At 45.6% G+C, this 12927-nt stretch overlaps 1 protein-coding gene across 1 annotated transcript; it reads left to right on the forward strand.

The window, feature by feature from the left end:
* Nucleotides 1-212: 212 nt before the first annotated feature.
* Nucleotides 213-12521, forward strand: sim1a (SIM bHLH transcription factor 1a; the record flags this gene model as incomplete). Its single annotated transcript, XM_079754357.1, has 11 exons — nt 213-387; nt 4047-4123; nt 5327-5416; nt 5542-5650; nt 5766-5851; nt 6214-6413; nt 6813-6919; nt 7824-7971; nt 10718-10895; nt 11037-11460; nt 11812-12521. 11 exons carry the CDS (start codon nt 213-215, stop codon nt 12519-12521), a joined length of 2304 nt encoding a protein of 767 aa, XP_079610483.1.
* Nucleotides 12522-12927: the final 406 nt, after the last annotated feature.

Consider the following 12927-nt stretch of genomic DNA (forward strand, 5'->3'; position numbering starts at 1 on the left):
GCCTGGAAATATGGGAATGTGACATTGTGGATTTAGTTGGGATAGAGCCACATTGCTATTTATACGAGACACCAGAGCGTGCGGTTGGAAGCGCGTCCACATAGACACACGAAGGACTGACAACTTATGAAATGGTCTAGTAGGCCTATCTGAGAGCTGCACCAGTCCACTGATTATACTCTCAAGGGGAGTCAAAGTTACTGCTTTTTAAAATGAAGGAAAAATCTAAAAACGCTGCCCGGACTCGACGCGAGAAGGAGAACAGTGAATTTTATGAACTGGCCAAACTTCTGCCCTTGCCCTCTGCGATCACCTCGCAGCTCGATAAAGCCTCCATCATCAGGCTCACCACTAGCTATCTCAAAATGAGAATTGTATTTCCCGAAGGTAAGAAGAATTTATTATTATGTTTGTTACGAATTTATTACAATTATTTATATTTGTTTTTTGTGTTATTATTATAATTATTATTATTATTATTATTATTATTATTATTATTATTATTATTATTATTATTATACCTATTATTATTATTATTACTACTTTAAAATTATTATTGTTTATTTAATCTAATTATATAAAATAATACTACGTCAGAAGAACATTGATTTGGAGGGTGATCATTTAAATATTGAGTTATAATATGCGCTGCGATACTTTCTTTTTTTTGCCCCCCAGAGCATGTTGCTTTAATGGAACTTTATGATACAATATGATGAGAAAAATGGGTTATAACTTTCTAATTGGGCAATTTAGGATCTGAGTGGCCGTTTCATTCCCTTCTTGATATACCACTTATATTGTTAGACGCATTTAGGCCTCCTTTCAACCCACTGGTCCTGTCTTATTTTATACATTAAAAAAACACATTGAGCTCAGGACTATAGGCCTTAATTTTTTGTTTAAATATATATATATATATATATATATATATATATATATATATATATATATATATATATATATATATATATATATATATAGTTAGTCTCACAGAGACTAACAAAATATTTTCCTATTCTTTCTTTGTACATCATTTGTATTATCTTACCACCTGTTTCAATGTCTTAGTAAAGCTCGCGCTAAAATTACAGAAACACAGAGGGTAAAAGGTTTGATCGAATTATCGATCAAAGCATTAGCATTTTCTTTGTTTGTATTAGAATCTCATATATTGTCTTCTAGGTAGGCCTGCGTTATGCAATATGGAACCGCCATTCTCCAGGAATATCCCCCAGCTACTCTTACTTTGAAAACACTCACTAGTCTATTAGTTCCCTTCCCGCCACTGTTATTCATCTCTTCATAGCCAGGCGACATGATGCTGCACTCGGAAGACGATTAGCTGACATTTTGCCGCCATCCTCACCGGTCTCCACGGAGCCTCTTGTCTACGTGACTATCGCGAGGCAACGACAATTAGCGCTGTCGCTTCACAATATCCATCTGCACGTGACGTCTGATCTCGTTCACTGCAGCAACTGGCGCCCTTAGTAAAAAAAACCCGCATGAAATAATAGACGATAACAAAAATACAAGAGAAGATATGGTTTCAGCATTTGGGCATGGTTCCGGTCCTTCTGTATGTGTGTGTGTGTGTGTGTGTGTGTGTGTGTGTGTGTGTGTGTGTGTGTGTGTGTGTGTGTGTGTGTCTGTCTGTCTGTCTGTCTGGCTGTGTGTGTGTGTGTGTGTGTGTGTGTGCGTGCGTGCGTGTGTGTGTTTGTAGGCCTTAACTCGTGGTAGACCATACTCTCATGGTAGATCTACTCTCAGAGAACTCTACTACTCTATTCTACTGTATTCCCCACATACATTTTTCTTTCCAGAACCTATTGGGGTTAAGACCCAATGGCAAATGTTAGGTATTGAACAGCAAATGGGCCTAGCCTCATTATGTTGAGTGAAGAAAGTCTCCTTGGAATAGTCCTCATCAAATCCAGAAGAAAGAAAATATAAGTGACTCGATAGAAAATACTTTAGGCCAATGAGGCTATGGACCACCTAGAGGCCTTAGTATAGGCCTCTATAGGCTCCACAATTGGCTCACAACCAGTTATATAAACACAGTTTATACACCTAAATAATAGTCTAGCATTGCGCAGTTGGTCACAGTGCAATGCACGACCGCAACAGCAATGCCGATCATTCTAGCTATGCGCACGCAACTGGATCGATCAATAATTGAAATAACAATCATGTCAAGCTGTCCTCTGTTGGTGTAAAGACCGGGCTCCCCGGGTGTTTAGGAGGGTGGGTCAGAAGTGTACAGGCCCTCTAATGACTTGTCCTTATGAAGTGCTTTAGCAGAATCCAGGGCAGTCCATGGTTGGTTGAACTTGTATGCCTCTATGAGGCTGCTTAAATCAAGTCATGTAATTTCCCATGTAGGGCCCATTTATTCAACACAAGAGCTCATCTTAATTCAAATTAACAAATCACGAAAAAAAAACAGTAATTAGGGTCATTATGGTTTGTAGCAATATAATGGAGGACAAAATATTTTATATTGCGCTAAACGTAACTCTGAAAATAATGATTGAAGAGGGATATTCAATTAAGGTTTAAGTCAGGAAATAGACGCATGCCAAACTGCTCGGCTGATGCATGCGTTTGTGTATCATTCAGGGGGTCAGAAATGCTCTTATTTATAGAGAAATATGTGTTCATAGAGACAGACAATTATTTATTTTTTAATCGAAAGTGTGTGTGTGTGTGTGTGTTTGTGCGCGCGTGTTGGCGTGCGTGTGAGTGTGTGCGTGTTTGCGTGTGTGTGTGTGTGTGCGCGTGCGTGCGTGTGTGCACTCATCTATATTCTAATGTGTGTGAGAACATGATAGGTCGTTTCCATAACGAGTCTCCCTCGGACTACATAGGCAACTACAACATGTCTTTTTTTGTATGGCTGTAAGCTACTTTAGTCTATTCACTTTACAACACTTGAATCGGTGAGCTCGTCCTTAGATCTATTGCAGAGTAATACCCCTACACTTATTAGCCTACTCACCCCACTCCCGACTCAATTTTGTGATTATAGATGAGAGATTAATTCCCTGTGGTAGGTCAAGTGTGGCCGAGGCGGGCCAGTTCGGACTCCCACACAGATTAGAGCTCACAGACCCGCGGCCGAGGCCCTCCTCGGCGGGAGATTGGACGTGAACTCTGTAGTCCTGCAGCATAGGCTGCTGGCAGACCCACACCTCTGAACAAAATATACTCAATAATATCAAGACATTCGTTTTATTACAGGCTTTAGACCTGTAGGTATCACGCACAACATGTAAACCGTTGTATAATTGATCAACAAATTACATATGCATTTATGGATATTTGATCAATTATTATGAATTGTATCTATGCTTGGAGAAGGTGGATATATTCTGCATCTTCGATAGTTTTTTTTATAAAGACCCTATATGGAGCTTATTTTGTAGTTGTGATTACAATGTTATTTGATTGTTTGTGCAAATGCGAAGTCTATATTGCTTAATATTCAGATGAGAAACAGCTGTAGGCTACTGTGATCTTTGCGTGGCACATGTTTGTTTTCGAAGTCCAGGATTTGCATTTCAATCGGGGATCGGAGCTCAGGGACGGCTACTCTTATTTGTTGTGATCAGATGAGTTGGGTGTTTGTCCCGGGGAATTTAGATGCAGGCCTACAATTGTCCTGCATGTGAACGGTCTCTGGAAAATAATGCTTCCAACGTTTGAGATTACCTATTTAACGAGGATTTTAATTTGATATAACCTATAGATATTTTTTCCTTAGGGTACATGCTATAGATTATTGTAACACCGAAATATATCATGCTCGTCCATTCGTCTAATTTATACTTCATGACTTTTGTCATTTTTTGTATACATTTATTTTATAATTCCGTGTTAAATTAGAACCCAATGATGTGGTTAGGCAAATCATAGATATAAATAGTATGTATCCCCCGTTGGTTTTTCGATTTAAGCTCAATCCTATAGGCTACCGAATACTAAAAGTCTGCATGTCAGTATGTAATGGATGGGCATATTTCTTTGTATCTCTGTCCCAGGCCTTGGAGAGTCCTGGGGTCACGTGAGTCGGTCTCTCGACAACGTTGGACGGGAGTTGGGCTCGCATCTTTTACAGGCACGTGCTCATCCTCTGTAACACACAGTCTCTCTTAACTCCGGATGTGTTACATGAGCCATGAACTTGAACGGTTGGGCGCTGCCCAAAAATGTTTAGAATTAACCTATTATCGTTCTGTTTTAAGGAAAAACAAATGTAACACCTATATATATATTATATTACCATTATATTTTTAATTGTTTAAATTATAAGAATTACAAGGATAATAATAATACGGATAATCACCATCTTATTATTTTTTTATTTTTTTATTAATTATAATAAAAAATATTATATTCATATTATTATCATCTTTATCTTCATCATCATCATCATTATTATTAGTAGTAGTAGTAGTAGTAGTAGTAGTAGTAGTAGTAGTAGTAGTAGTAGTAGTAGTAGTAGTAGTAGTAGTAGTAGTAGTAGTTGTTGTAGTAGTAGTAGTAATATTAGTGTTAGTATTTGTCTACTCGTCATTCAGCCATATTGGTTTATTTTTAACGCATATTTTAAAGGGCGTTGATTCTCCGCCTGCTGCCGTCGCCTCCTGCTGCTCTCATTCATGTGGCTTTTACTCTGAAAGTAATAAGTTCAATGCATTCATAGTCACGCGCCGAGGCTGGCGGCTGTCCTCTAGGGCTCCGCGCTCCTCGCGGCTCCTCGCGGCTCCAGCATTATTGTAACAACATGGAGCCAGCGAGGAGCAGCATTACTGTTAAGACGACGTAATGTTAAAAATACATTGGAATTATGTTCAGGGATATTTCTTTTTGCAAAAAATATAGGTATTTCATATGTATTATTGTTATGATTAGCATTATGAATATGACTATTATGGTATTATTATGGTAGCCAATTATTATTATTATTATTATTATTATTATTATTATTATTATTATTATTATTATTATTATTATTATTATTATTATATATTAAACCGTTTTTGTTAAAGTTACTGCCGGCAGTATAGGCTATCTCAACGATACTAATGATAGGCTGTATATCAGGAATAATGAGATTGATTGATATCATAATAACCTGATTAAGTAGACTGCAACACCCTGATTAAGCGTTCATTATCCGTCCTACATCTCAAATGTTTAATTTTTTTGCTTATTCTAATTATGTTTACAACAACAAAAAAACATTGACAGTAACGCACACAAAACACGCTGAAATATACCAAACCAATTCAGTGACGTCGTTTCCACCCCCCTTTAGACGCTGGACGGCTTCATCTTCGTCGTGGCTCCGGACGGTAAAATAATGTACATCTCTGAGACGGCGTCCGTCCACCTGGGCCTGTCGCAGGTAAGGCCCCCACAGCACACTGGCCCCTCGATCGACCGACCACTCATGGGTCGCACGTTAACAGGCCTTGTTTATTCCGCGTACAGCGTGATTCAATCAAATAAAGGGTGTGTTATGTTCAACAGGTAGAGTTGACGGGGAACAGCATCTACGAGTACATTCACCCGGCCGACCACGACGAGATGACCGCGGTCCTCACGGCCCACCAGCCCTACCATTCGCACTTTGTTCAGGGTAAGGGCAACGTTGTAACACGGCCTGCAGTCGACAGGCGTACGTTGTACATAACAGTTGGTCTACATGTGGCTCCGTCTGTATAACCCCGTTATTGACCTTTTTCTCTCTCTAGAATATGAAATGGAGCGCTCTTTCTTCCTCAGAATGAAGTGTGTCCTCGCGAAGAGAAACGCTGGTCTCACCTGCGGGGGCTACAAGGTAACAATCATTGAAGTGACTTCGATTAAAATTTAATCATAACAATAATAACATACTAATTACATATGATTGACATAATTTATGTGATGTCAACTTTGAAAATTCATATTCATGAATAAAAATATTATTATGGTTATAATTGTTATTATTATCCCTTTTTAATTGTCAAAGCAGTTTTTAGCTGTGAAAAAGAGAGCATTCAATATGTATATATAATTGAGTAACTCAGCTCTTCATTAACTAGTGGACCACTATAGGACTGATCACAGACCCTGGTGCTGTAACGTAGCTAAAGATCTAGCACGTGGTGCTTATTTCAATAGCCCAACAGTCAACCTTGTATGTGTGGTTCTGTGCTTCAGGTGATCCACTGCAGCGGCTACCTGAAGATCCGCCAGTATAGCCTGGACATGTCTCCGTTCGACGGCTGCTACCAGAACGTGGGTCTGGTGGCGGTGGGTCACTCGCTGCCGCCCAGCGCGGTGACGGAGATCAAGCTCCACAGCAATATGTTCATGTTCCGGGCCAGCCTGGACATGAAGCTCATCTTCCTGGACTCACGGTACACTCGCTGCAGCCTTTATGTGTGTGTGTGGGGCTGTGTTGGATGTGTGTGGTGGATGTCTGTGTGACTGTGTCAGTGGTTGGTGTGTGAGTGGGTGTGTATGTGACAGGAGACAGGAGGAAGGGTGGTGATTGTCTGTGTGTGTGGTGTGGTGTGTGTGTGTGCGCACACACACGATCGAATAAGAGAGAATATGTCTGAGAGCGAGGGAGAGAGACGAGAGAGAAAAACAGAGAGAGAGAGCGAGAGAGAGGCATGTCTCTCAGTGTTTACTTCATAAATGGCTTCATCGTGCATGCATAAATATACTCTTTTGCGTGTGTGTGATGCCCACTAGGGTGTTGATGTGTAAACAACAGGCTTCTCTGAGCCTCACTGCTGACACTGTTTTGACAGGGTGGCTGATCTGACGGGCTACGAACCACAGGATCTGATCGAGAACACTCTGTACCACCACGTCCACACCTGTGACTCCTTCCACCTGAGATGTGCCCACCACTTGTGTGAGTTAGTGAGTCTGTTTCGTTCTCTCACCCTCCACCGTCTGGTAGAACACACAGTGGGAGAATAGCAGCCCTTGAAAAACGCGATCAGTGGCGACGCACTGGGCGATGTGTCGGATGTGCTGTATCGTGAGAGTGAATTGTGTTTCTGTCGCCGTGTTTATGTGAATTCAGCTTTGTTAGCTTTTCTTCACCATGTCATGGGGTTTCTTAAACGTGAATCATGCAACGACAAGTGAGTGGAAGGTGTTTTATTGTATTGTAAGGGATTCCTTTGTTTCCCCTGCATATCATTTGAGGGTCCATTTCGACATATTTTTATCTAGAAATAGATGTATTTTTGCTACTGACCACTTTTACACATCAATGTGACACAATTGGTCGTTTAACTATATATTTGTATTTCAATATGCTTTATTGTGTCTTTGAATTGTGTGAGTTAATATTTTTGGTTCCCAGTACCAAACAACCATTAATCAAATGCCTGAAAAGCACATTGCACTGATCAGTGTGCAATGCAATAGTAACACAGAGGAATTGGCTTTGCAACTCTCTCTCTGATCAGCCACAGTCAGCCCATACATAAATTAATTTGTGTCCAAGTTAGAAAATCAATGTGTCTCTCTTTGTAAGCGTTGTGTTGTAGCTCAGTGTGATACACACCCATGTGTTTCTCTGTGTTTGAGCTCTCCCTTTAGCAATGTGTTGTAGCTCAGGGTAATAAACACCAATGTGTTTCTCTGTGATTGCTATCTCCCGTTAGAAATGTGTTGTAGCTCGGTGTCATAAACACTCATATTTTTCTCTGTCTTGATATCTCGGTCGATATCTGCCTTTAACGTTGCATTGTAGAGTTGTCCCGTGTGTGTTTCTCTGTGTTTGACGCTGCTCCCCTTCTCCGCAGTGCTGGTCAAGGGTCAAGTGACCACCAAATACTACCGTTTCCTGGCCAAGCAGGGGGGCTGGGTGTGGGTGCAGAGCTACGCCACCATCGTGCACAACAGCCGGTCGTCAAGGCCCCACTGCATCGTCAGCGTCAACTACGTTCTCACGTGAGTGAAATTGCCATACACACACACACACACACACACACACACACACACACACACACGCACACACAGACACACTGCTGTTGTTTCTTCTGAGAAAAGTGAATGCAAACCAGGCGAGGGATAGTATGCTGGTTCTGTTGAGTCAGTGATCTGTTATACAGAGTGAATGGAATACCACACATATACATTGAAGTTTATTATTTTTTGATAAATTTGAGTTGTTTAGAATGGGTCAGGTGACCTATACTGCTGGGCACTTTGGATCACATGACCACCTGAGTGTGTTCTGTCATTGCCGGGCCAGGGGAGGATTATATCTCCACATCTCAGTAGGGCTGTCATTTCCCTCTTTTTGATAAGATAATGAATATTGGCGCTAGAGATTTCTGCAAACCATCCCCTGTAAAAGCAATTAACTGGAGGTTAATTGGAAACGCGACATGTGTTTGTCAAAGCCCTGTTTTGGTGGATTTGCAGAAATGTCGAACACAGGATAGTTTGATTTTGCTCTGTGTTTTGAATGCATCTGATTCGTCTCGGGTCAAGTCGTTTCACCTGTTTATTACTGGTGGACGTCTTTTATATTCCCCTCACCTTTTCCCCTCCTTCCTCTCCAACAGATTTAGGGGAAACCAGAGACAAAATACAGATTTTTACAAATGGAACGGCCAACAGTGTGTAATGAAGAATGCTTAACTCCTGCTTTCATTTGATGGAAAACTTTGCCGGTCTCGTCTGTGCTACTACTCTACCCCTGACTACTGCTGCGTCAACAGAGGAACTGTTGCATTAGCTGCTGCTGTGCCAGGGGAAGGCTTATGTTCAGCGCCAGTTTTTGTCGGCGGGCCTCAGGGTTGTTATTAGCAGACTTTGCGCTCATGTGTTGGCTGTTGTCTCGCGTCGGCCGGGCCAAGTAGGGCCCCAGTCACCTGGCAGAGTTTATCTAAGCACGGCTTCTCAGTGGGCGTGTGTGTAGACGAACCACAGAGAGCCACTTAGAACTGCCTCCTACTGATGTGGGATCTGCAGCCTCTTTATCCTACCCAAATAAGCTCTATTGGGATTCAATAAAGAAAATGGAAAAAAAGAACATATTGTACCTCCTCCCATTGTTCAACGAATAAAACTGCATGCATACCAGAGATAATGGCTGGACATCAGCCAAGTACCAGCACAGTACAGGGGTGGACATTTATTTGCCTGCTACCCCATTATTTAATCACCTTCTGTGTGTTAAGCATATGTGCGACCCAGAGTGCTGAAATGAGTGAGGCCTTTTGGAAAGACTTCTGTGAAACACAAAGCAGATCTGCTGTGTTCAGACGCTCCTGGCAGAGAGTATGTTAACACACAACATCGACACTTTCCTCCCAAAAGTCAAAATCCATAGCGGTTATGATTTCAGAACGTTTTAATCGGTTGTTTGTATACGTTACCAGACTCTGTAGGCCCCAGTTTGGGTGAAAAGGAGCTCCTTTTTTAGTATTTTGGTTTTATCATATATTTTGAGCTTTATTATCTCTGTGGTCTCTCCAAACCACAGCCATATCTCACTTTGTATATTATCACACATTATCAGGACGAAGAGACGTCTGCGTAAAACAATAGGGCCGGGTCAGATTCGGGCTGTGGTCCTGAGTGTTCATGGTCCACTCTGGTCTGCTCCGGTACCCCCCCCCACACACCCCCGGCTGCCCAGGTGGGGGTGGACCCTTCACCCACGCATGACCCCCCCGGTGTTTGGCTAGCACTGATAACCTCTTTATTTGCCTGGCCTGCGGTAGTGCCATAGCGCCATTGTCGGTTACAATATGACTGCCCTTAAGTAATTCTATGGCGTGCAGTGAGGCAGATACAGAACTCTCAGACATGTATTTAATTAACATTAGATAAAAACCCACCAATGGCCCAGCCATTGGTGGAACGCTGAACAGAACTGCAGAGTCTGGCGAAGGCTATTCAAAAGTCTGACGCAAATGTGATTCTTTGTGGTTGTGTGTGTGTGTGTGTGTGTGCGTGTGTGTACTTGCCGTTATAGAGAGAGAGGGGAGAGGGAGAGGAAGATAGAGAGAGAGTGAGACTGTGTGTTTCCTTCAAAGCATGTGTGGGTCCATATGTGCATATACGGTTGCGAACGGGACAAATATGTATAAGCAAGACAGATCAGTATTTGTCCAAAGCAAACCCAGCTCAAGTTTCTCTCTTGTCTAAAAGTTGATTTATCGGCCAAGCCAAGATCCATACAGAGCTTTACCCAGAAATCAATTCCCATCTTCCCAGTGCTGCGGTGGCCAAGGCGATCCTGGGGGCTGGATGTTTCTACACACAGCCCTTAATCTCCTTGTGTATTTGATTGGACAGCTTCTCTTCTGTAGTTTGTTTGTAAAAGGCCTTGCTACAATCCCTCTGGTGAACCAAGGATCTCAGCAGCCGGTCCACGCTTTAATGTCTCCCCCTCTTCTCTCCCACCCCTCCTTCCTCTTCTGTTCACGCGCATGTCGCTCGCCCTCCAAGCGTGCCTCCGGTCTAATTGCTGAATAATGTTAATGGTTCTTTTCGCACCTAGTGGGAGTAAAAAAGCAACCGACTCTATGAACACACGGGTTGTTTGCGGTCTTTAGTCAACAGTCCTACCGCGGCAGCCGGGGGTCTTCTCTTTGTGTAATTACGGAGCGGGATTAATTCATGGGCCCCCGAGCTTGTGTGATGTGGTGTGTGGTCTTGACGGGATCGCTCTGCTTCCCAGGGAGACGGAGTACAAAGGCCTGCAGCTCTCTCTGGACCAGGTCTCTCCGAAGACCCCCTTCCCCTACAGCAGCATCGGTGGCGGCGGTGCCCCCAGCGCCCTCACCGACCACCGCAGGACCCCCAAGGGCCGTGCGCCCCGTCCCAAGACCAAGGCCCGGCTCTCCCCCTACACGCAGGTAAACCCTCACCACATCCTGGAGGTTATGGAAGCTTGTGGTTTGTCAATCTTTTCAAGTCAAATCAACTCTCAACCTTCTGAAAACCAAACGTCAGGACGGAATAAATCGTTCCTTTATTTTCCTCATCCCAAATCTCAGCAGTACGGCGGCTTCCAGACGGAGCGCTCCGAGTCGGACCAGGACAGCCCCTGGGGCGGCAGCCCTCTGACGGACTCCACCTCCCCGCATATGCTGGAGCAGAGCGAGGGCTCGGAGAGCACCTGTGCCTACCGCCAGCTCCCGGACCCCCGCCCCGTCTGCTACGGCCTCCCCCTATCCGAGGAGCACCACACGGTTGCCAACGGCCACTCGCTGGCCCACGGCCACGCCCACAACCAGGGCTGCGAGAGGGGCCGCTGCGAGGCGGGCCGCTACTTCCTGGGACCCCCGCCGCCGGCCGGAAGGGACGCGTGGTGGGGCTCCGCGCGCTCCATGGCCCCCACGCCGAAGGGCCCCTCCTTGGAGAACCCAGAGGGCTACGACGGCAGCATGCCGCACATCGCAGCCCTTCAAAACCTGCACGGTAAGAACCACCGCCTCCATGTTAAGGTTTAGTTATGGTTGGACGTCGATGCAACGCATTGACCATGCAGTCGCTTCAACGCAATCGTGAACCTGTTTTGGTTCTGCTTCGGGTTTTAGTTAGCGGACGAATCACAGCCCTTGAAGCAAGGTTAACATTTTTGGGAGGCGCACGTCAGGCCCTTCCGGTGGAAGCAAGGAGGGTCCGTAAGGACGTAATGGGTCCGTAAACCCCCTCGCATTGTGTCGACGTCCAACCATAACAAAGCCTTTAGTTTGCCGGATAGACAAGCTCGGTCTCTTGGTCCTGTACACGGCCGTCAGTCTAACTGCGATTGTTTCCTCTCCGCAGGGCGAGTTCAGTGGGACGAGGACAGCGTGGGCAGCTCCCCGGACGGGGGCTCCGCCAGCGACTCGGGGGAGCGTTACCGCGGCGAGAACTACCGCGCCAGCCCGCAGGAACCCAGCAAGATCGAGACCCTGATCAGAGCGACCCAGCAGATGATCAAAGAGGAGGAATGCCGGCTGCATCTGCGCAAGGGCCCCCACGACACGCCCCTCGGCCCCGCCAACGGCCTGCCCCGGGGCCAGTCCTGCTTCTCCCCTGAGTACCCTCAGGCGTCTCTGCCGCTGCAGGGCGTGGCGTGTCGCGGACTCAGCCCCGCCCAGAGCCCCGCCCCGCTGTCCAAGCTCAGCAGCCCCGGGTCGGAGCACCACTCGGCGGCCAATGACTACCTCCGGACGGACCTGTCCCCGCTCTCCGTGCCGCTGCACCACCCGATGGGCCGTGCCGCCGGGCCCTGCTCCGTCTCCCCCACCCCGGCCCCCGCCCTCTACCCCGCCCAGCCCCACGCCGCCTGCCCCTACCTGGACAAGCACGCGGCATACTCCCTGAGCGGCTACGCCCTGGAGCACCTGTACGACTCGGACAGCCTGCGGGGATACTACGGCGCCACCGCCACGGGGGCCAGCCACTACGACGTGACGCCTCACCTGCGCATGCAGGCGGAGCAGAGCGCGGGACACAAGGCCACCTCCGTCATCATCACCAACAGCAGCTAACGGCGAGCTACGCCCGGTGTATACGGTCTGCTGCGCTACGTTCAGGCGTTCACACCACATCCACTGCATCGCAAAGGAATCGCCAACGAAAGGTGTGCTGAACCTCTACTGATTGCGGTTTGATTGGTTTGTGATCGAAGCGTCGGTTCCTCTTTGCACTATCAGAGAAAGACTTTTCAGTGATGAGGTTTACACCACGTTTTAACTCCCCTGCAGGATGCGATGCGAGTCGATATCAGGTCCACGGTTGTATGCACTTAATGCAGAAGAAGCTACAGCATAGCAGCATAGACACTATACGGCCAACAATAAATATGCAAACCCCATTGAGTTTATATTATGGTTCCTCCGTCCCCACCCGTCTTGTTCATAGCCTTTTGAAGGGCATAGGTTCTGATATCTAAGA

Source organism: Pollachius pollachius (genome assembly GCF_949987615.1).
Source record: "Pollachius pollachius genome assembly, chromosome: 1".
Lineage (NCBI taxonomy): Eukaryota > Metazoa > Chordata > Actinopteri > Gadiformes > Gadidae > Pollachius > Pollachius pollachius.